The 24,125-nt window shown below is 35.4% G+C and overlaps 1 protein-coding gene across 5 annotated transcripts; it reads left to right on the top strand.

Annotated features, from left to right (window-relative positions):
• On the top strand, positions 1 to 23,152 carry Pop1 (POP1 ribonuclease P/MRP subunit). Of its 5 annotated transcripts, none has more exons than XM_069845984.1 (8): positions 1 to 74; positions 4,713 to 4,883; positions 10,065 to 10,183; positions 13,584 to 13,826; positions 16,860 to 17,862; positions 18,760 to 19,059; positions 20,750 to 20,963; positions 22,128 to 23,152. In XM_069845984.1, the coding sequence occupies exons 2-8, from the start codon at positions 4,757 to 4,759 to the stop codon at positions 23,053 to 23,055; spliced, it is 2,934 nt and encodes a 977-aa protein (XP_069702085.1). In that variant the 5' UTR covers positions 1 to 74; positions 4,713 to 4,756; the 3' UTR covers positions 23,056 to 23,152. The 5 variants fall into 5 exon arrangements, with proteins under 5 accessions (XP_069702085.1, XP_069702089.1, XP_069702084.1 ...); XM_069845983.1 differs by lacking the exon at positions 1 to 74 and adding an exon at positions 103 to 354; XM_069845985.1 differs by lacking the exon at positions 1 to 74 and adding an exon at positions 457 to 524.
• The last annotated feature ends 973 nt before the right edge of the window (positions 23,153 to 24,125 follow it).

Raw genomic sequence — 24,125 nt, 5'->3', positions numbered from 1 at the left:
TGCTAGCGCAGTGGTTTCGCTTCACGTTTTGAGCTCCAGGGATATCACCTCTGCTTGTGCACGGTTTGTTTCTGGTAATTAAATAATCTTTGTAACATTCCATATTTATCTGTCTAGTATTGTGGTTAATATAGTAAATTGTTACAGAATTGGATTTCAAATATTGATTTTACTGTTCACGGAATATGTAAAATTCGAGAAATTATAAAGTAGGAAAGGAAATTTCGTAGGGTCATGGAGGAAAATTTGAATCATTTGATTTGACGACACTGCATAGAAATTAAAAAAAAAAAAAAAGTATTTACACCCATTTGAAAATATTCGCCTAACATTTTTATGTGTTTTTGTTATTAGGTGAGTATGCAAATTTATTATATTAATAAAAGCAAATACCAATGTAAACAGTTGTCATTTTATTAGGTATACAAGATCTGTGTGTGCCTTCAGACTTTTTGCAGTTGTAAACTTAATGGAAAATAGATTTCTAACCTACTTGTGTGAAACTAGGGCCTATGTCAATTAAGGTGGATGTAGTAGAAAATGGATATGCATAATTGAAATTTAACGACAATATTAATACAGGGCATAGAATTTAAAGAAAAAAGCTATATTATCTGTAAAACAATTCAACCATGTTCTAATTTTTGTCGCGTGTTGATATTTCACAGAAGGTGTTCAAAATTGTCCTCATTCACTGCCAAACAATGCATAAATCTATCTTGGAAATTATTTAGGCCTAATGTTTTCAGTTAAACTGTTCGGTTGATCTGTTGTACTTCATCCCTAATTCTTCGTTTTAATAACCTCCTCCCCCTCAGGTCTTGTAGGGGGCATTCAATACTTTCTGTCTGGTCATCATCTTGAAAATTCTTAGTTCAAGTGATTTACCACCTCCCTTCCATAATGTGCAGAGGCACCATCTTACTGGAATAAGATATCATAGTGAATTCCTCTTAGTTCTCTAGGGAATGAAGTACAAGAAGCTGGAAATATTTCATCCTGCAGAAGGTTTAAATACAGTTCTGAATTTAAGTTCTCACCTATGGAAAGCTGGCCTTTTATCATGTCAATCCCAATTGCACCAGCCCACATATTTGAACTACTTTTTGTGGACTTTGTGTGTGATGTTCTGTGATTCAATATGGGTTCTCTGGAGCCCAGCAACGGTAGTGGTGATGATTTAAAGTACAGTTTAGACTGGAAGTAACTTCATCAGCGAATAAGGCCAGGTTTCTGGCTGACCATGTTATTGAGAGTTCTTCTTTTAAACCACGGTAATTATGTAGAGAGCAACAGCCATGGCCTATATTGTGCATATGAATGTCTTATACGAAGTACAGGAGTACTGGTATGTCACAATCCTTTCCAGGGCACTTTCAATGTGGGCGTTATTTTTTCCCATTGAGGTTAAGCACTTTCCTCTCTGTTATTATATTATAATAGAGCTGTGATAGTCTCGATTACAATATTCCCTATCATACAACTGAACTTTCCTTTTCTAAATAACCCCTACAAAAAATACTAGGCTCTAAGGCTTCCCTTTATTTAATTCCATTATGTTTCCACACCTGTTACACTTCATCTTTTACTTAATAATTTCATGACTTAAGTTATAAAATAATCCAAAATCACACTTTCTCCCGAAACTAACCCACATACAAATGTATTTATACACCCACCATACAAGTCACTACTTTCCGCTTTTGAAGTACAGGGCTCTGTCTCTCATTGCATACTGACCTACCAATATTGGTGCCAATTTGTGCTGTGTCATGTTTGCTTGCAATTTTATTCATTTACAGAACACGAAAAATTTCTTCCTGGAGTCCACTCCTATGGAGTAACGGTTACCGCATCTGGCCGCGAAGCTAGGTGGCCCAGGTTCGATTACCGGTCTGGGCAAGTTACCTGGTTGAGGTTTTTCCGGGGTTTTCCCTAAAACATGTGTATATCTGAGTATATCCTGTAACTTTTGTTGTTTTTTTTTTTTAAGGGAATTTATTTCTGTACTGTCCTCTTCATATGCTGATGTTTGGAGTTCGAACTGGGAGAGCTTAATTGTAGATATAACAAAATCTGAGCTACACAGGAACAATCATTGCATTATTAGCTATGACTTGCTCACAAGTGCTTGCAATAGAAACTCGTACTGCACAATGATAGTTGTGTGGTAGAGGTAATTTCAGCAGTACAGTAGCTAATAGCTAATAGTTGACTCCTAGGTGCGGCTTTTTATTGTTCATAGTAGGCCTAGACAGAAACTATGATATGATATAGTAGTCCCAACATGTGATGCTTGGTCGGTTGGATCTTTATATACAATATATGATCACTAGAAACAGTATTCGTTTTCTTATAATTAGACATTGTAAAAGTACTTAGGATAGACCAGGGTAATTGTAAATAGGGAGTAATTGTAAACAAATGTTGTGAGAAATATAAAACTGTCAATATGAAAATTTTTAATTTGGGGAAAAGTTGAATTTAACATGTTGGCTAATCTACAAAGCAGTTTGGCAGAGTAACTGTTTAGTTATGAACGAATGTTTTGTAAGATTCGACAAAAAAAGTTGAGAAAGAATTTTGCTTCACCTCCATATTTGGCTTTGTAAACGTACACTGCTATTTTTTAAGAATATATTGTTTTTATGAGTAATATGTAGTAGTTAACAGTTACAGTAGCATGCAAATTAATCCGAACAACGTAATTACTTATGCAAAAACACTCAAACGGGATAAAAAAAGGATCTAAGACATACCTCAGTAATCTATGTGGCCTCCCTTGTTCCTAATAACAGCTCTGAGATGATTTGGCACGGATTCCACTAATTTCCCACAAATATTTTTCATTTCTTCATCACGAAACCATACACCAATGAGGGCAGAAATCATCTTCTCCTTTGTAGAACAGTCCATTTTTTGCATTCTTCTTTTGCAAATTGACCACAAGTTCTCAATGGGGTTGATGTCGGGTGAGTTGCCTGGCCAGGGGAGTACCTAAATATTCTTCTTGTTGAAGAATTCTGTAGTTTTTCGAGACGTATGGCATGGTGCCAGGTCTTGTTGGAACACACCTCTGCCATCTGGAAATGATTTTTGCAGCTGGGGTACAATTCTGGTTTCCAGTAAGTGAATATATTTGTCAGAATTCATCATTCCCTTGATAGGTATTAATGCTCCAGGCCCTTCATGTGTAAAACAACCCCAAAACATTACTTTAGGGGGGTATTTGGGTGCTTGTTGGAGATGAGCTTCTGTTACTTTTTCGGATCCTTTCCGTACGTAAGAAACATGGTGGCAGTGGACCTCGAAATGAGACTCATCGGAAAAAAGTACATTCTTCCAGTCATTCACTGTCCAGAGTTGATGTAATTTTGCCCACATTAAGCGTTTTTTGCACATAACAGGGGTTAGCAGTTGCTTCTTAATAGGCTTACGAGCCCTTCGTCCAGCTTCCAAAAGCCTACGCCGCACTGTTGTGATGTGAATATTCGCCCCAGTGGTAGCCATTAACTCGCGGGTTAAGTCGACAGCAGTTAGTCTAGGATTAATTTACTTTTCCTGACAATTAAACGATCATCTGCAGGTGAAGTCTTCTTTTTCCGGCCACAGTTTCCTTTTTTTCTGGGGTGTGATGGATCCAGTCTCCCTGTATCGTTTTATGATCGAATTAACAGTAGCCAAACCGATGTGACATTCTGCAGCAATTTGCCTCTGCGTCATAGAAGAATGCTCTGCTAATGTTATAATTTTAGACCGTTTTCGTGGAGTTGTATCCATTTGTGAAGACGACAGAATGTACACAGGATTGCAGTATTAAGTCTTCAACACAACTGAAATGCATATAAGTACAAAACGACAGGCAAAATGTCACATATTATTAAAAAAAAATAATGACAGACCTTCAACAATGGAATTACACGTACTACAGATGTCAATTAAAGCGGTATGAGCAGCTGTGAGGCCAACAATGACAGAAAATGTAAAAGTATGTCATGTTCGGATTAATTTGCACGCTACTGTATTACAATGTTCTTGTGATCTCCCATAACATCATTTCATTAAGTTATGACGTGTTTACATTTGCCCCATAGTTTTAATTGCTTGAAGTGTAATTGTAAACATGAATTTGGTGTAATTGTAAACATGTTTGGCTGTGGTTCCAATTTCGTACTTTTCAGTAATCAAAATGCTAAGAAATTAAATTAGAAAGAGACCCCCACCCAACTACACTGTGGAGGATTTAGAGAGGGCTCTCACAGATGTGAAAAATGGTAACTACAGTTATTGTGAAGCTCAGGAGAAGTACTGAGTTCCTATTTCGTCATATATCATAGGTTAAAGGGATGAAATGTACCGGTGACCAAAATTGGAGCTGGAAGGAGTACAACCCTTTCTTCTGAAACAGAAGAAAAATTGTTCAGTGTCTGATATCTCGTGCAAAAATGGTGTTTATAATTAAATGTAAACTAACTACTAAGGGATGAAAAAAGTCAACATTATTATTTTGACCCCATTTTCAGGGAAAAGAAAGGTTTAAAAATGATACAATTTTTTTGTCATAGTTGTGTAATGTTGAAATACATTTGAAATCAGTGAAAAGTGTTTACAATTATCCTGGTCTACCCTACTCCTTTTACAGCAGAAAATGCTGCTTAGTGACACCATTATCTTCTGCACAATAGAAGTATGTATTTCTAATTTCATTGTAGGTTTTTAAGTAGCACCTTGAAGTGGAATGAAGACAGTTTGAAGCATGGCAACAAATACACCACAGTTTGACAGATTGATTGGAGGAACACAAGATCTCCCTCCAGATTTTTCTGTGAAGAGGTTTACTTCAGCTCGAGCTCAAGAAATAGCAGCATTAACTCAGGCTATAGGTAACTGTTACTACTATTGTTATTTTTGTTGTTAGAAACAATAGTAAGTATGGCCACTAATTGTTTAATCATGTATTTTTCTAATGGGTGTAATGAAGAAAAATTACAAACTATGACTTCTGAATTATTTTAAAGCTATATTTTAGGTCTTCAAAGTGTAAAACAATTCATGTAGCCTACTTAATAGTCAGTTGGAAGAAACAACATCTACAGAATCTGGTGAAAACACAAAATAACGTAGTCCTTGCATGTTACAATTTAGGATGGAAGATTACTCAGGCTCTAAAACCTTTCAGTTATAGTTAGGGCTAGGATTTTGATGACCTATAAATCATGAAAAAATGTCCTAAAAGCAATGCATTTATGACCTAAACATCTTTCAAAAATGCCCTTAAAATGCTCTTAAAAATTGATCTTACATAATTGGCTTAATAGAAAAAGAGATTTTGTACTACTTAATATTTAGACTAGTAATTAAATTAAATTTTACACAATTTTTTCTAAGTAGTACACTTAATTGTTTTATCTGATGTAGTTTCCATGTATGATCGTACACCTCTGCGTTGGCATATGGACGTGAGGTCAGCAGTCGGCTGGTAGATCTTGACTCTTCATGGGCTGTAGCACCATGGATTTACTTTACTTTTATTTTTCATGTAGTATATCACAAGGCCACTCTTATCCGGAATTAGCAGGTATAGAGAGTCTAAATTGAAGGGGTGGTTGGACTGATCCATTACATGGGGTGTACTATGTTAAAATGGAAATATTTTTGTAGAAAAACGATTAAAATATTATACAAAATAATGGGTATTAATGGACAAAACATGTAGAGAAAATATCAAAGGAATTAAACATTATATTACATTAATAATGGGGATTTATGGCCAAAATTAAATGAAAATGCCTAAAAAATGACTGAATAAAACAAAAGATGCTCTTATGAATTGAAACAGGCAAAAAATTCCCTAACAAATATGTCTTAACGCACTCAGTTTATCACATAACATGTGAATACTAAAGCAGCAATGTTTCTGGCTTACTAGAAAAAAGATGCAATTTCATCAAAATCCTAGCCCTAGTTATAGCGAGTTCATTAAAACGTACTTGGATATCAGAATTCCTTAGTCAACGATTCATTGCCACTAAATTCAATAACTCACTTTCTAGTTACAGACAAACATATCGAGGTCTACCTCAGAGCGCTGTCCTCAGCACAACTTTATTCAATATTTATATAAATGACTTACCCTCCCTATTAGAGGAATCAAACATGAAAACAGCACTATTTGCAGATGATATAGTTTTGTGGACTTCCGGATCTTACAGACATAGAGACAAAATTCAAAATTCTGCTCTTAAAGCTCTAAATCAACTACATGAATGGAATACATCAAATTTGATGACACTCAATTTAAGCAAAAGTAACTACCAAATATTTTCACTCGGTAAAAAAGAAAGAGAATTCAATATCCAATACAATGGCCAACACCTTCCTAGGACTTATGAATCCAAATATCTTGGAGTTATTTTCGATAGTAAGTTAACATGGAGCAACCATTTGAAATACATTTCTGAAAAAGCTCGTAAAAGATTCTCCCTTCTAAAAAGACTAGCAGGAAAGAAATGGGGATGCTCTAGGAATACTTTGAACACTACATACAAAATGTTTATACAGCCAGTGCTGACATACTGCGGAGGAATTTTAATTACTTCACCTTTCATAAACAACATAGAATATGTTCAAAACCAAGCTCTCAGACTCATTACTGGTGGAATCAAAACAACTCCAATAGATTCTATGAGATTCCTCACTAATATTAACAGCATCAAATTGACAATAGAAGAAAAAGCACTGATTCAATATGAAAAACTTATTAGATTACCAGGAAACAATTGGCATTCATACAGTTCTCTCTGTAGATTGAAAACTCAAAAAAGTTTCATATCCATTGTTCAAGAATTAAAACAGAAAATCAATATCCCGAATTTAAAAGAAAGCCTACAAATTAAACCAAACCCTTTAACTCTATTAAATATGGAATATAATCTAAATTTAACAGAAGAAATACTGAAATCAGAAGTAAACACTGAAATACTAAAACAATTGTCTTTAGAGACAATTAATATTAGATACCCTCCACAAAACTGGCTTCATTTATACACTGACGGATCCTTGATCTCCAGAGAACAAGGTGCTGGTGCAGGTGTTACGTGCTGTCTCTTCTCACTTTATAGATCTCTTGGGTATGGAACAACAAGTTTTGATGGAGAAATCATTGCAATAAGTGAAAGTCTCAGGAATCTTCTATGCCACATCATTAAATTTAAAAATGCAGTTATATTGTCAGACTCCAAAGCAGCTATTCTATCAATAGTCTCTAAACACACACCTTCATCTCAAACAGCAGAAATAACTAAAATGCTCTCTCAATTAATATCACTCAATAAAAGAATTGTATTCCAATGGATACCATCCCATTGTGGAATCCTGGGAAACGAGAATGCGGATGCTTTAGCAAAGAAGGGCAGCACTACTACTTACAGACCTGTTACTAAATCTACGTATTACTCTGAAAAGATTTATTAAATCTACATACTTAGACTTCAACAAACAAAATTTGATAACTCAATCCCAAGGGAAAAAATGGAACTCTCTGCATCAAAATCCACAGTTAATTCCCGATTTACCACGAAAATCGTCTGTAGCTGCATTTAGATTGGCAACAGGCCATGATTGTTTGGCCAAACACCTGCATAGAATTGGAATATATCAGTTCCCTAACTGCCCATTGTGCAACTCAAACCAAGAAATGGATTCGGAACACCTCAAAATCTGTGCTTCAGTGGCTGGTCATGATAATATCTTTGAAAAATATTGGAGTGCAAGAGGTCAAATGACTTTATTGTCAAACGCCTGGCATTAGAAAACAACAACAACTTGGTAAAAATATCGGGAAAAAAAAAATGTTTGGAATACCTAATTATTTTAAAAGAATTAGAACTGGCAGTCCAGACATATTTCTTTTATGTGTATAGAAGACAGTTCGATGAATATTAATAAGAAAAGAGAGGGAAAGTGCAAAGAGTTCATTTTTCTCTTTGGCGTTGAACGAAAGTAGTGATGTAATAATATTGATACTGCACAATTAGACATTTTTATTCTTGTTGCGGATGTTAATTTATCAATATACGAATTTTTATCTTATTTAATTTCTCCAAAAGTATATCTACAAGTAAGGAAATTTTAATATCTGTTTGCCAATTTATTGAATCTAACAATGGCAATCCACCACTGCTTGCATTATATGTTTACCTCTTTACCTCTCCACTAGTTTCTGTACCATCTGTATATTGGTTTTACGGGTTGCGTCTTAACTGGTTTAGGGATCTTAATATTTTGCCGATAGGTGCCACCATGATGCCAGAGAGATTTTAAAGCTGTCTATTTCCTTTTATTTAACACTTTCGAAACATCCTTTCTCTTCAGGTTTCATCACAGGTGCAGTTGGTAGCATTGTAACATTTCATTGAAATTTTTTTTCTTTTTTTCAGAATGATTCGGAAATCATGCTAACACTGTGCTTATCAGACTAATGTTGATCTATTTAACAATAGGGCTGAACAAATCATAAACTTAATCACACATATCCAAAGCACTGATATATCTAACTATACATGAGCTTCTCTGGTCACTTAAAGTTTTGCCACATTGTTTTTGCACAGCTAAAGCTTTTTAAAGCATATTTCGAATCCAATTAACTTTCAAAGAAGCCAGAACAGACAGTTTTTCACAAGTAACTTCAATGTAATACTTGTGGAATTTCTTTCACATTGAATTGCACCCAAAATTACTTGAAGGAAATGAGAATTGTTTATTTTTTTACAATTTATTTGCAGTTGTCTTGAAGTTCAGACAGATGATTTAGTTTTAATGTCTCCAGTAAATAAGTCTAGTTTAGAAACTGCACCACGTACAATATGAACAGCAATTTGTGAATATTTTTCATAGACCATTTCTCTTGTCTTCACAATATTTGTGGCATTGTCTGTTATAAAGCATTTAACTTATCACCATTAAATCAAGAAAAATTCGTTCCGGCACCGGGAATCGAACCTGGGCCAACTGAGCTATGCCGGGACACGATCCACGGTGCCAGTCGAACTCCTCTCATTGTACTGTTTTACGGCCTAACTACCTGCATTTAAACTTATGTAAGTCAATATGCAGGAGCGCATATTTAAATGACTTTTGTGGCCATAGTCAACAACAGTTTGTGATAACTGTAAACATTTAATACATTAAATATTCATTATATGAGGTCTCGCCATCCTCATTGAATATTAACACGACTACTATGAAGTAGTCAATGTGTATTATCACCATTAAATCGAGAAAAATTCGTTCCGGCACCGGGAATCGAACCCGGGACCTCTTAGCTCTGCGTGCTGAGGGCTCTTTCCAACTGAGCTGTGCCGGAACATGATCCACGGTGCCGATCGAATTCCTCTCATTGTACTGTTTTACGGCCTAACTACCTGCATTTAAACCTATGTAAGTCAATATGCAGGAGCGCATATTTAAATTACTTTTGTGGCCATATTCAACAACAGTTTGTGATAACTGTAAACATTAGGCCGTAAAACAGTACAATGAGAGGAGTTCGACTGGTACTGTGGATTGTGTCCTGGCATAGCTCAGTTGGAAAGAGCCCTCAGCACGCAGAGCTGAGAGGTCCCGGGCTCGATTCCCGGTGCTGGAACGAATTTTTCTCGATTTAATGGTGATAATACACATTGACTACTTCATAGAAGTCGTGTTAATATTCAACGAGGATGGCGAGACCTAATATATAATGAATATTTAATGCATTTAACTTATGTTAATTTAACTATTGTTCTGGAGCCGGGTATCGATTCTGGGACCTTTGGTTGAACTTACCAGTGCTCTACCAACTGAGCTACTCAGGAACTCCACCCGACACCGTCTCAATTTTTCGCCTTATATCCACACAATTCAAGTGAACTGACAAGATGCCAGAGACCCACATCAAGTGCATACAAACTCTGTGTGACTAGCGTGCATGAATAGAAATCGGGCGTAACTTTGTACACATACACGATATCTTTACTGATACACGATATCTTTACTGATTTAAATGTTTATCTCTTTCCTTGTAGAAGATCCTCAGGGAACATGTTTAGTATTCCAGAAACTTCCAAAACATATGAGAAGACGTGTAATGAGTCGCACATCTAAACGTTTACCAAGAAGGCTAAGAGAGGCTCATATGCATCAGGTATGTTTTAAAATTTAATAAATTAGATTTAATAAATATGAGATGTTTTCTTAACTGCATGCTATCTGTGTCAGTGCAATGCATGGTTGGAAATTCTCATTGTTTAGTGAAACCCCTGTTTTACATCACCATGTAGACCACACTGAAGAATTGTAACATCAATGGACACATAATTCGGGGGAAGACAGGGAAAAGAAGAAATATGCCACTTGAAAGAACATTTTATGCTATATTTAAAAGTTGTTTTCTTTGTCTTACAGTTTATATTGGCAGCTAATATTTTGTAAGTAAATTTTTCTTGACATTATTTGCCTGTACACAGATTTTCAAGGAAAGTTTCGACATGATGATGGGGAATGTTCCTTTGTTAGATCAACAAACAATAAACAATAAATATAGCATACTATAGTAGAGTTTCGAAAAGCAAAAATAAAAAAAGCCATAAGGTTCGTAAAACGCAGAAAATTGTCTTGATAATGCTCGTCAGTGTACAAAAGTAACACAAGTTCTCTCTGAGTTTGGCTGGGAAGTGTTGCCACATCCTTTGTATATGTGTGTGATTTATTCTCGTGCGACTATTATCTGTTTACTTAGGAGACAAAACACTGCTACAGAAAATAATAATAAAAATATGTCTTAATAAACCTCTTGATTATTCCTCAGAACTGTTGCATTCTGAATTTGAAGTATTTGATATCCATCAAATTTATAACAAAGACTTATTGAATTTTGTACATAAAAACCGAAAAAAATCGAATTTGTATTCACATAAATATAAAACTAAAAGATCGGACATATGCTTGACAAATCTAAGTGTACCATAACTGTAGCTTATAATCGCAATAGCAACTTCGGTCCAAGGCTCTGTAATGAGATAATATAGTAAAATCCCTCATAACTGGCACCCAAATAACCGGCAATACAAAAACAACTGCACGTTTGGCTGGGCCAAAAAAAATTACGTTTAAATCTGCCACATTGCCACAGTCTGGGCTGTTAGTTTCGCCACATTAGGAAGTTCGCACGAACTTTTGTTTTCAGTGAATATTCGAACCTAAAATTAGTGTATTATTTGTATGATGTGTTTTAATAAGAAAATCCACACAGTTTTTATGTTTATTTAGTTATGTTTGGACTGCCAGTGTTGCTACATTAGAAGTTCGCACGAACTTCCATTTTCAGTGAATATTCGAATCTAACATTGGTGTATTATTTGTGTTGTGTGATGTGTTTTAATAAAGAAAATCCACACAGTTTTTATGTTTATTTAGTTAAGTTTGGGCCATCAGTTTCACATGGCTGCAGTTTCAACATTTGGCAACATACAAGAAGATTTTTTTTTTTTTTTTGTATTTATTAATTATCCGGCAAAATCTCATATCCGGAACTAGCCTGGTCCCTTTGGTGCTGGTTAAGAGGGATTTTACTGTAACTAAATTAACAAACATTCAATTTGCTAATGATTCTTATTTAAAAAAATTCAATAAAAAGTTATTGTTTAGGGAGAAAATATAAAGTTTTAATTGGTGTAATATCTGTGTTTTTCTTTTTCTCTTTTTGCTTTTTGTTCTGTTAATTAATTAAATACTCGTCTTAAAATTTTGTGAAATTCGCACTGAGCACGAGTATATGTATATACTTTTTGTAGGGGTGCTAGAGTGATTTTTATACAAAAAAAATGTATATGTATTTTTGTTCTAGCAATAAATTATTATTATTATTATTATTATTATTATTATTATTATTATTGTTGTTGTTGTTGTTGTTGTCGTCGTCGTCGTCGTCGTCGTCGTCGTCGTCGTCGTCGTCATCATCGTCATTATTATTGTTGTTGTCGTAGTCGTCATTATTATTTTATTGTTATTATTATTATTATTATTATTATTATTATTATTATTATTATTATTATTATTAAAAACACTTGTATCAAATGACTTGGTAATAAAATAAGTGCAGAAATGGTCGCACAATCAGCCTGCGTCTGTGTTATGTTATGTTCATGAATAAGTGAAGTCTGGATCAAATTTGAATCTTCTGTGTATAATTAGATGTGATCTTAAAGTAATCAGTCAAAATTTTGACTGTACATGCGAATTTTTGTATGAGAACAAAAGTAGCGAGCATTGCAGATTTAATAATTTGAAGGCTGATAGATTCAGCAATGTTGAATTGAAATATTTTTCTTACTATGTTTGGAATTGTTAGCTTGGTTAATTTTTTTACATACACAGACACTTTTCATCAGTGGCATAGCATGAAATTTTGAGCAGGGGAAGCTAACTCAAGTTGTCTTTCATGCAATATGAGAAAACGTATTACAAAAATATAGTCTTAAAATAAACAGTAGTCAATGTTAAGTCAGCAGTCGAAGATTGGTTGGAACATCGTAAGTAACACCAATAAGGCATGACCTCAAATGGTATGTAGTATTATGATTTCACGGTTTACACATATCTCTAACAAATAGACACGTATACGTATAACATTAGCTCACTCCCTGTCATACTTAGAGAAATCACAATATTAACGGTCAATAGATACAGTATTAGTATCATTACGCAAGTATGCATCTGTCTTTTGGTTGTGTCCTTCATTGACAGCAAGGGAGTCGGTCATTTGTTTTTTTAAATCACACTTTTGTTCGTAAGTCAGTCTTGATACTACAATTGTCCTAAAAAATTCAAGTAAATTAGTGTCTGGAACTGTTATTTCGCTCATTATTATTATATCAGCCACAATGCACACTAACACTTCAACTGAACACAACTCATGAAAAGGGATAACTCGGAAACTACTTATTTTAAATGTTAAAGCTAGCTTCTTACGAGCCTTGCGACTAGGGTAGTTTAGTTAGAAAGGGATGGAAAATCTGCGGGGTGGATTACACAGAAGAAACCAGTTTGCTTGGAAGCTGGTGTGTGCAGGCTTCTTGTTTACTGCTGCATCACAAATCATCCTGAGCTGCCGCATCACAATATTTAACGTGTAAATATAAATTCTATTAAAATTAATAAATAATTTTGTCCATAAAGTGCAGGTTTATTATGAAATTATTATTAACTGGGGAAGCTAAGCTTTTTAGCTTACATTGACACTACGCCACCGCTTTTCATTCAGTACAACTGCAGAAACAAAATTTGGGCCACCTGAATTTTCTAAGTTTCAGTTATAACATTTTGCGCATGCTCAGTAAGCTTTGTTTCTGGGTCTGTACATAACTGACGTTTACACACACTTTCTCACTTATTCTGTCTTAGTATTATATCTATCCTTTTCATGAAGGATGTCCATTGACATTCATTACATTTTTACATGGTTATCTTTCATGATTTCCAATAGAGAAAGAACTGTACAGATGTTTTGAATTGTTTGATTTCTTGCCCTTTTTTTTTTTTTCCAGCTAAGAAAAAGTGGATTACCTCCAAAACCTAAGAGGCTTAGCAGGAAATTTAGACGTCGTCCGCGAAATTTACTTCTTGAATACAATAGAAGACAGAAAAAGTTTGTGTGGTTGGAAACACACCTTTGGCATGCTAAAAGATTTCACATGATTGAGAAATGGGGCTATAAGCTTGCAAATGTTCCAAATGATAAGAGTTTTCGGGCCTGCTACCGTGCCACAGCCAATCACTGCTTACTACAGGTAAAGTGAGAATTCTTAATACACTTAACACTTCCATCAATTACTGAAGAATGTTTAAAATTTATTGAATTGTTTTACTTTGACTGAAAATCGTAACATTGTAACATCTTGAAACAGTGTTTGGAAATAGTGCATAGTAAATTGCTTGCAAGGAAGAAGCAGAAAGTGGATACGATAGATAAACTAATGCAATTTCTTGAGTTGTCATTGTCGTCATGCTTCTCTTCATCCTCCTCATCATTGTTATGAACAGCAACAGCACCATTGGCATCACTGCCTCTTTCGCTCACATCCCTTTTCCCATCCCTTTCCTCAACTCCAACCCCATCACCACTGTCGCATTTACTGAAAATATATCTGAATGAAGCATTCTGTTTTGTTGGAATATAATTTAACATTCTAAAGAGCATGATCTATTCTATGAAATACTAATATTTGAATAATATTCCTGTAGTGAAAACATGAATACTGACATGCACTCTGACATCATAGTTTATGGCTTGGAGGAAGAGAGAGACAGTTTCAATTTTACAGTGAAACTTCCCTTAACAGACACTTCTAGATAGCATATGCCTCTTAATAATGGACATCTAAAAATTCCCCTGCAAAGTAACATTGGCTCTTATGAGGAAAACTCTTCCCAACAGCAGACATTTTCAATAATGGAAGCAGACACCACAAAATAAGCAAACTGAACAATCATTAGCCGTCTCAATGTTATGAAGCATGATTACTGTTTTCGCAGTATTAAAATTACTTAAATAATTATGTTGTTGTTGTTTTCTAATGCCAGGCGTTTGACAATAAAGTCATTTGACCTCTTGCACTCCAATATTTTTCAAAGATATTATCATGGCCAGCCACTGAAGCACAGATTTTGAGGTGTTCCGAATCCATTTCTTGGTTCGAGTTGCACAATGGGCAGTTAGGGGACTGATATATTCCAATTCTATGCAGGTGTTTGGCCAAACAATCATGGCCTGTTGCCAATCTAAATGCAGCTATAGACGATTTTCGTGGTAAATCGGGAATTAACTGTGGATTTTGATGCAGAGAGTTCCATTTTTCCCCTTGGGATTGTGTTATCAAATTTTGTTTGTTGAAGTCCAAGTATGTAGATTTAATAAATCTCTTCACAGAGTAATATGTAGATTTAGTAACAGGTCTGTAAGTAGCAGTGCTGCCCTTCTTCGCTAAAGCATCCACATTCTCGTTTCCCAGGATTCCACAATGGGATGGTATCCATTGGAATACAATTCTTTTATTGAGTGATATCAATTGAGAGAGCATTTTAGTTATTTCTGCTGTTTGAGATGAATGTGTGTGTTTAGAGACTATTGATAGAATAGCTGCTTTGGAGTCTGACAATATAACTGCATTTTTAAATTTATTGATGTGGCATAGAAGATTCCTGAGACCTTCACTTATTGCAATGATTTCTCCATCAAAACTTGTTGTTCCATACCCAAGAGATCTATAAAGTGAGAAGAGACAGCACATAACACCTGCACCGGCACCTTGTTCTCTGGAGATCAAGGATCCGTCAGTGTATAAATGAAGCCAGTTTACTTAAATAATTATACAAAATAAATAAATTGCCTATATCTCTCCTTTCAGGATTATTGCAAAGTTTGAACTCCATCCTCACCATCACGTCCTCTTCAGAATCACCAGTGTTGCTGGTTTTGCCTCCGAGATAGATTTATTATTCTCTCTTCTTCATTGTCTGTCATTTCCTCTTGTTCCAAGTACTCTTTCTGTATTTTTCCAATATGTGCACATACTTTTCTTCATTCTTTCCTACCAATATTCCGAATTTTTTCTTCACAAAGCTCTATTATATCATGCATTTTAAATGTTGTGTTGTGTTGAGAAATCCAGTTTTTTAATTGTACCTAAATAAGTTCCTCCAAGGGTTGAGGTCAGGATGGTACAGCAGGAGTCTTAAAATAAATATGATCGTGATTGTAGCAACACATCAAGAATGTACAATTTCTTTTGGGGTACCATCATTTCCCATAACTATGGTCCACGATACAACCATTCAAAGAACATTGTAGAAATAGGATAGACCATTCGTAGATAGCTGCAGTGACTTGACTTCAAACTACAGTACACCAGAAATATATACTACGTTATGGAGTACAAAATTTGAATGGTTGTTTCATGGCCCATAGTTGTGTTCTAGGACCATAGTTATGGGAAATGACTGTACATATAATTTAATTAAATTATAGAGTTTGAATAAGTTCAATTTACCTTATTTTGGAGTCTATATTTCTGTAATTTGGATCCGTGACTTACTTCCCAAGCTTCTATCTGCCCTTAATTCTGCTCTTAATATCTGCTATAAGGTGGAAAAAAACTACAGTATTTCTTCTACCACATCTGCCCTCTAAGAGACTGTTAGTAAGAAGAAAGGAATTACTTATATTGGCTATCATTTAGAGGGTATTTGAGAATAAGGTGCTTAGGAAAATATTTGGGGCTAAGAGGGATGAAGTTATAGGAGAATGGAGAAAGTTATACAATGCAGAAATGTACGCATTGTATTCTTCACTTAATATAATTAGGAACATTAAATCCAGACGTTTGAGATGGGCATGTAGCACTATATGGGCGAATTCAGAAATGCATGTAGAATGTTAGTTGGGAGGCAGAGAAAAAAGTTCTTCAGGGAGGGTGAGATGTAGATGGGAGGATAATATTAAAATGGATTTGAAGGAGGTAAAATATGGATTAATCTTGCTAAGGCAGGCTTATGTGAGGGCGTCAATGAACCTACAGGTTCTCTAAAAGCTATCATTTAATCTTCAGAGTCAATATTCTCCATTTAAAAGCATTAGCATCTTTTCACTTGGAGGCTTTTGGTTGTCGTTTTCATTTCATTAGAAAATGGGACCATAAAGACACTGGGAGAACTTGAAGATAAAATAATTAATTGTGAGTTGGTTTCAGAGAATTGGCTAGATATGTGAGTTTGTAATGGTAATACAGTACTTCTGTTTGAATTGTGTTAATTCTTTCTTTTAGGATATATCATACTACAATTGCATAGAATTGAATGGACCTGTTGACTACCTGCTGGGGCAACTGAAAATGCTTACCAGCAAGGAGTGTGGATTGACATTTGAAGCAAAATTGTATTTGGATGGTACTCGTGAAGGCTCTGTAATGTTGTTCCATCCAAATGCATTCCCTTATGGGGCTATTGGAAAAGTAAATTTTTTGTGGAAACCCATCTTACACCTTAAATCTGAAAGTGATATGCAAGAATGTCAAACTAGAACTTTATGGATTTGGGTTCATCCTGCATTTTATCAAGAGGTCTTAGATGTATTGATTTCATTGTTCCACTTTACTGAAGTGAACAGTTCTGAAGACTCTGCTTTAAACAAAGTGATATTTCCTTCTGATGTGATAGATATGCTTTCTGATGATCCATCCATTTCTGATATGAAAGCATTAGAGAAAACATCTTCACCAGCTAAGAAGAAACGCAAACTAGCTGAAAACAGAGAAAAAAAGAAAGATGTGGAAGAAACAAAGCTTGCACCAAGGAATGTTCCATTTGTAAGGACACCAAAATATACAAGTAGTAATGATAGTGTGAAGATGACTTTGTTGAAAGATACATTGAACAGATTCCGACTTACAGGACCACTTTCACACAGTGTGCTGTTAGAATCACTAAATATTGCCGAAACGATAGATGTTCAATCAAGGAAATATAAAACTAGTTCTAAAATACAAGAAGAATCATCGGATATGGATATAATTTGTTTAGGATCTTCGGATGAGTGTAGTGCAACTACCGAAGGCAAGGCAGAGGAAGATACTGATTGGTGGAAGAGCTATTATGGAGAATCAAAGGAAAACAAAGAATCGTGGCATTACCAGGGAGAACTTTGGAAGAATCTAAAAAGAGCAGCATCACCTGCACAACTACCACCTTGTTCTGTGTTAGCACTTACAATACAAGACCCAAGATTACTGCTGCCTTCAAAAAAGACTAAAGCCGTTCCTGATAGCCAAGGTATGTAGACATATTGGTAGAAGAAATACAATTAAATATTTTAGTTAAATTGATATTCTCTTTTGGAGCTTATTCTGAGAGCATTTTGAATTTTCATATCTTTTTGTAGCTTCTCCAAGACAATAGAGAGTTTTTGCCATAACATGTTTGTTGTTACCATAAATTGTAATGTCACGTGACCGAATACGTAAGTACAGTATCGAGCTTTGCCATAAAAGTAGTTTTTGCTCAGGCATCTGTCACTGAATGCAATAAAGACAAGGAAAATGGAACAAACACATACATTTCGCATTTTGTATTCGATTTTGAATTTTATATGGGATTAAAAACTACAGTAATATACTTAACATGCTTTTAAATATTTTTTGTGTGTGTATGTGTTGCATGCACGCGCGTGCGTTTTTTTTCCAAGCACATTTTGTCAGGTTCAAAATGTGAAGACATACTTTTGATGATAGGAACATGTTAACAAAGTAGTGGATGGGTTTTTCTATTTTTAGTTATGCAGTGGTTATAACATTTTTTTATGAAAACTGATGAGTGATGTTTTTATAAATATGTTACTGGTCTTGCAAAAAAAATTTCATACATTTTACTAAAAAAATATGCAAATTATTCAAAATATTTTTGTTAATGACTCAGAACTTAATTCACTAACAAAAATGAAACTCACCACATCGTTATCTATCACACTGTGATTATATGTACAAAAAATCAAGGCCATAGCTTGAAAAATGTAGAAAATAGAAATTTCACCCATCAAACTCCTTAAAAGATAATGTTATACTTTTTTTTCCGGTCACCTATATTTATGCAAGAATTTTTCGTTAATAAGACTTTAAACAATAGTTAATTTATGTGGTAAAAATTTTTATGTTCATGTTATTCTTTCTACAGCTCTAATGGAACAGCATTCCAAAGAAAATTTTACATCATTCTCTCCTCTGGCTTCTGTGAGTCCAATATGGAGTTCACAGATACGAGATTCTGCCACCAGCTCAAAGTTATCAACAGCTGAGTTAGCAGAAATACGCTCTCATAACCTTGTGCCAGGATTTATCTCCGAGGAATTCGATTCTGAAATTGATGATGAAGCTTCATTGAATTATTCTCACAGAAGACTTAAAGTAAAATCATGTGTTCCCATTCTTCTCATTCAACGACCTGGCATTCAGAATCCGTCAGAAAAAAGACTTGGTAAGTTCTTGGTTTTACAGTTTATTGCAGGTCTTGCAATATGACAGTTTTTGTACATTGAAAATGTATGCAATTTTCAGACTGTTAATTCAGTTAAGCAAAATTTTTCAAGTTGGATTATACTTTAATTGATGCTCTGACCATGATTAAATGTAACATGTAAAGATAACGTGCCATACATGGTATACACAGCTTATGTGCTGGAATCCTGCATAGCTTGTACATTAGATCCCCAATTACCCATCTCCCTATTAACTGATCAGCGGATTATCCAACTGTGTTTATCTGGTTTTTTTCTTTCTTTACTACAGAAAAAAAATACGTACATTATATTAATATCTATGTTTTTCTAGAGTGTGATATTACAAGCCTTTACCCTTACACTACTGCTGCTAGTAACAGAAACAGTTACTTGTGGTATTTTTCCCAACTTGTAAAATACAGGTAGTATACTACCTGCTTTCAAAGAAATGGCCCGAAGAACTTCCACACAATTTATAGCAAACCCTTTGCACCATTCGGTCCTTGTCCTACTATTTGAGTGGGCATACTGTATAACTTCTAAGTAAAATATCTTCCACAGGTGTCAAAAGTGTTTTGCTAAGTATCAAAATAAAAGGCAAATAATTAATAGGTTTGGGAAAAGAATAACCATAGACTCAACTCGCATCAGAATACAAGATTGGTGCTACACTGTGCATGATAACTATTGACTAGACCATGGATGTATGGCAAAATGCTCTTATTAATAAAACTGGTTGGATATACTTAAGAATTGCAAAGGGGTAAATATGTTTCAGCATAAATAGCAATTAATTCGCCAGTATTTATTATGTCTATTTTGCCATTTTAGTAGCCTGTTTAACTCAAGAACTGAGCCTGATAGAGACTTTCGTGTGGTGTATTCGAATTCAGTACTTCATGCAAGATCACTTGATTTCATTTTGGTAGCAGAATGACTGCTGACTAGTGCATGTTTTAAATATTCTTTAGCCAGGCATTGCAGCATAATATACACTGTGTATCAAAAATGACTTTACAACTTTATAAGCTTATAGAAATTTATCCACATACTTTACAGAAATGGTTAAGGTGTCATTTTAAAACAAAACACATCAAGTTTCTACCAAGCAGTTATTTTGGTTCGATGTGACTTCCGTTTGTGATATGTCAGACATCCAACTTAAAGTCAATCTCTTGCCACACACGAACCAGTAGATCAGGAGTCACCTCCGCAACTGCAGCCATAGTTAGAGTTCTCAGCTCAGCAAGATCGGTAAAGGAGAAACATACACAAGATCTTTCATGATTCCTTAAAGGAAAAAATCTGGCGAGCGAGATGGCCATGCAGTTGGCCCTGCATGACCAATCCAACGAATAGCTTCTCTAATTGTAACAGTGTCTTTTGTTATTTTGTATGGTTTCATAATGTCTTTTCTTAAGTCTTTAGCATATTTTTATTGTAACTGCCTTTTTTGTGATAAAGTATTTTAATATCATTTTGCATGTCTCTTTTAAGCATGAGAAGTGTTTAAACATGCAGATTCTACTGATAAATGTTTATGTACCAGTAATGTAAGAAATTTAGTTTAAATAGGAACATCAAGCAAAAATCAGCAATTTTTAAGTACAGGATTTAACTGGAACCTATGATTGCCACAAATTGTTGTTCTACGTCTGTTCTGAACAGGATATGGGACAGGATGGGATGTAGTCATGCCGGCTGGCTGGGCTATGCCTCTGTGGTTGGCATTTGTGTTCCGGGGAGCCCGGGCAGGAGGACTTAGAGAGTCTGAGTCTCAAGGCTTTGAAGCAGACAACGAGGCATTCCTTGCTGCTGATTCTGTATCTGGCATTGCAGATGCTGAAGCCAAACAAATGCAGTTAAGAGAACGCTATTTCAGGTAATCATACAATTTGGGATTCTAGTGCCGTGTTTAGTTCACATGCATCTAGTGTTATGGAGCCGTACATTGAACATGTTGACATACATGTATCTGGAACACATATTATGTGACGTCTCTTTTTCTAGCTGTTTTCAGATGTCATCATTTTCAAGGATTTACTGTATATGTGTCACTTGTTAACACAATTAACATTCATCGAAGATTTTCATAATTACTTTAAATGCTGTGTTGTATGAGATGCCTACGTGGAACTTTGGTCACTGTTGCTGTGTTTTGACGAATTGAATGAGGTTCTGAAGAATAAGTGGATTATATTATGAAAAGGTTCATGAAATTGGAGCAAGGAAAATAGAAGTGCATTAGAAAAATGTCCCAATTCCATCTTTGTCCATCAAATACAGGATTGTTTCCGATCTCTAATAACGAATTTGAATGATGTCATGTGCGTCAGGAATTACACCGACACTGAATTGTGGCAAGAAGTGACAGACCAGTAGCGAGTGATTTCATAATCAGAGTGCACGGTGTATCACAGTAGCAATGCCCAAGAAAATCGACCCTTTTTGGGAGGGGTACATAACAACCCTTTCTGATGCCAAGTACAGTTACATGAAAATCATAGGAGCATGCAAAAAACGTGGTTTCGTTATTTCCAAGAAAGGCATCTTGTGTGTACCTAATAAGACTGGCAAAGCTCGGATGGGATTAATTCCAGAGTGCAAAAAGCAAGCAAATCCACCCCCATCACAAGTTGCCGCACCCCACGAGATGGTACAAATTAATTTCATTCTACTGTGAGTCGTCGTGCACTCTGACTATGAGATCACTCATTACTGGTCTGTCACCTTGCGCCACGGTTCAGCTGTCGTGTGACTTCTGACGCATATGATGTCATTCAAATTCGTTATCAGAGATCGGAAACAACCCTGTACTCCTCATGGGACTTGTTAGGTTTCAAAACTGATTGTCCTGAGGACAAAAGCAGTGTTCTTTGACTAACAGTGTCCCTGCATTGATATAATTGAATAGTTCTTCACAAACATACACACTTGCTCACCCTCTCTCTCTCTCTCTTTAATTATATCAGTCTTCATTGGTTTCGTTATTTCCCTATAACATTTAATGCCTTACTTTTCGTAATTGTGTGCATTTTTTTTACAGATTACCACCTAATAAGAGACCGAACTATATAAAACTTGGCATTGCAAGTCCATTTATATGTTCTTGGAATGTTCTGGTCAGTGATTGGATGCAGTCAACATTTCAAAACCAAAAAATGGAACACACAAACACATCATCCAATGTGCAGTTCTTTATTTTGAGGGATAGAAAGAAGTTAGAATATTTGAAATCTGCTATTGATGACCTGAAAAAAAAAGTCAGAAATGGTAATCAGAAAGTTCCTGATACTTCCAAATTAGTAGACTTTCTCCCTCACTCCACAGCACATTGCTTAGTACCCATAACAGTGCACATGCATGGTAAAGGAAATCCAGCAGATCATGCTATAATTTGTCTTCCATCTGATACTGATGTTGATAATATAGCTCTGAATGCAAGCTATCCTGGTCCCATAGAAAACCCACTTACAGATGAGCAAGCAGGAGACCGAAAAGAACTCCATGCTGCACATAAGAGATTATTGAAAAGTCTGCGCAGAAAGCGTGTGAAAGAGAGACTGAAGCAAGAAGATATAGAAGCACTGAAAGAAGAGTCAGAATGTGAACGTGACAAGGAATCTGGATGCATTATGGCTGCCAAAAGGAAACAAAGTGAACATCCTCCTACAAAGGACATCGTAGATAAACATACAGAAACCATGCGCTCTCTGTGGTTGCCATGCACAAGGAAAATGAAGGACTCATGCAGTCGGACAGTGATTGGTTTCGTGACCAAAGGTGACTTCTCTTTCACAGAGTCTCGAGGAGTTGGTCAAGGTTATGTGGTCCTTGCAGCTCTCTTACAAATGCTAGCTCGATGTGAAAGAAGGTTAAGCATGGAAAAGAAGTTGTTTCCACCTTGGGTGTTGATACGAAATCCTACCAACTTACAGTATCGGTTTGGGGTAATCAACATTAGAAGTATTTAGTCGTTATTGAGTTATGTACTTTTGTTCAGGATATATTTGTACAGTATACTTGTTATTAAAATGTCTTTTGAAATATCTTTATTCAAAAGCAAACATATTATATTTTTTATTACCCAGCCCCAGAACAATTTTTCCCCTGAAATTATTCAAATCTGCTTTACAGGGAGCTTTACCTGAAAGACTAGATTTGCATAATATATACGTCACTGTGTACATTAACAGAAAACCACAATTCCAAGTCACACAGAGATTGTGTGCACTCGATGTGGGTCTCTGGCATTTCGTCAGCCCATGTGAGTTGTGTGGATATAAATGGAAAAGTTGAGATGGTGTCGAGTGGAGTTACTGGTTAGCTCAGTTGGCAGAGCACTGGTACGTTTAACCAGAGGACCTGGGATCGATACCCGGCCCCGGAACAATTTTTCCCTTGAAATTATTCATATTATATTTGTTTTCATTTATTTTGATTCTTTCTAGATCCATTGCCTGCACAGCTTTAGAATCAGAAATGCTGGGGTTTTAGTTTGGTTATACGGTATACTACGTATATATACTACTTATTTTATGTAGATATTAGCAAAGAAGGGCAGCACTGCTACTTACAGACCTGTAACTAAATGTACGTATTACTCTGTGAAAAGATTTATTAAATCTGCATACTTAGACTTCAACAAACAAAATTTGATAACACAATCTCAAGGGAAAAAATGGAACTCTCTGCATCAAAATCCACAGTTAATTCCCGATTTACCACGAAAATCGTCTGTAGCTGCATTTAGATTGGCAACAGGCCTTGATTGTTTGGCCAAACACCTGCATAGAATTGAAATATATCAGTCCCCTAACTGTCCATTGTGCAACTCAAACCAAGAAATGGATTCGGAACACCTCAAAATCTGTGCTTCAGTGGCTGGTCATGATAATATCTTTGAAAAATATTGGAGTGCAAGAGGTCAAATGACTTTATTGTCAAACACCTGGCATTAGAAAACAACAACATTTTATGTAGATAAATAATGGTGAAATCTAGCTCTACAATCTTTAAGAGATAAAGTTTAACAAATCTGTAA

The sequence above is a fragment of the Periplaneta americana genome, chromosome 14 (genome assembly GCF_040183065.1).
Source record: "Periplaneta americana isolate PAMFEO1 chromosome 14, P.americana_PAMFEO1_priV1, whole genome shotgun sequence".
Lineage (NCBI taxonomy): Eukaryota > Metazoa > Arthropoda > Insecta > Blattodea > Blattidae > Periplaneta > Periplaneta americana.
This window is presented reverse-complemented; position numbering and strand designations above follow the sequence as displayed.

Excerpts from the sequence above, each read along its gene's own strand:
- Pop1 (XM_069845984.1), top strand. The coding sequence starts at position 4,757 with ATGGCAACAAATACACCACAGTTTGACAGATTGATTGGAGGAACACAA. Across the intron at positions 13,827-16,859 it reads CCAATCACTGCTTACTACAG|GATATATCATACTACAATTG; the intron begins GTAAAGTGAGAA and ends TCTTTCTTTTAG. Across the intron at positions 17,863-18,759 it reads AGCCGTTCCTGATAGCCAAG|CTCTAATGGAACAGCATTCC; the intron begins GTATGTAGACAT and ends TTCTTTCTACAG.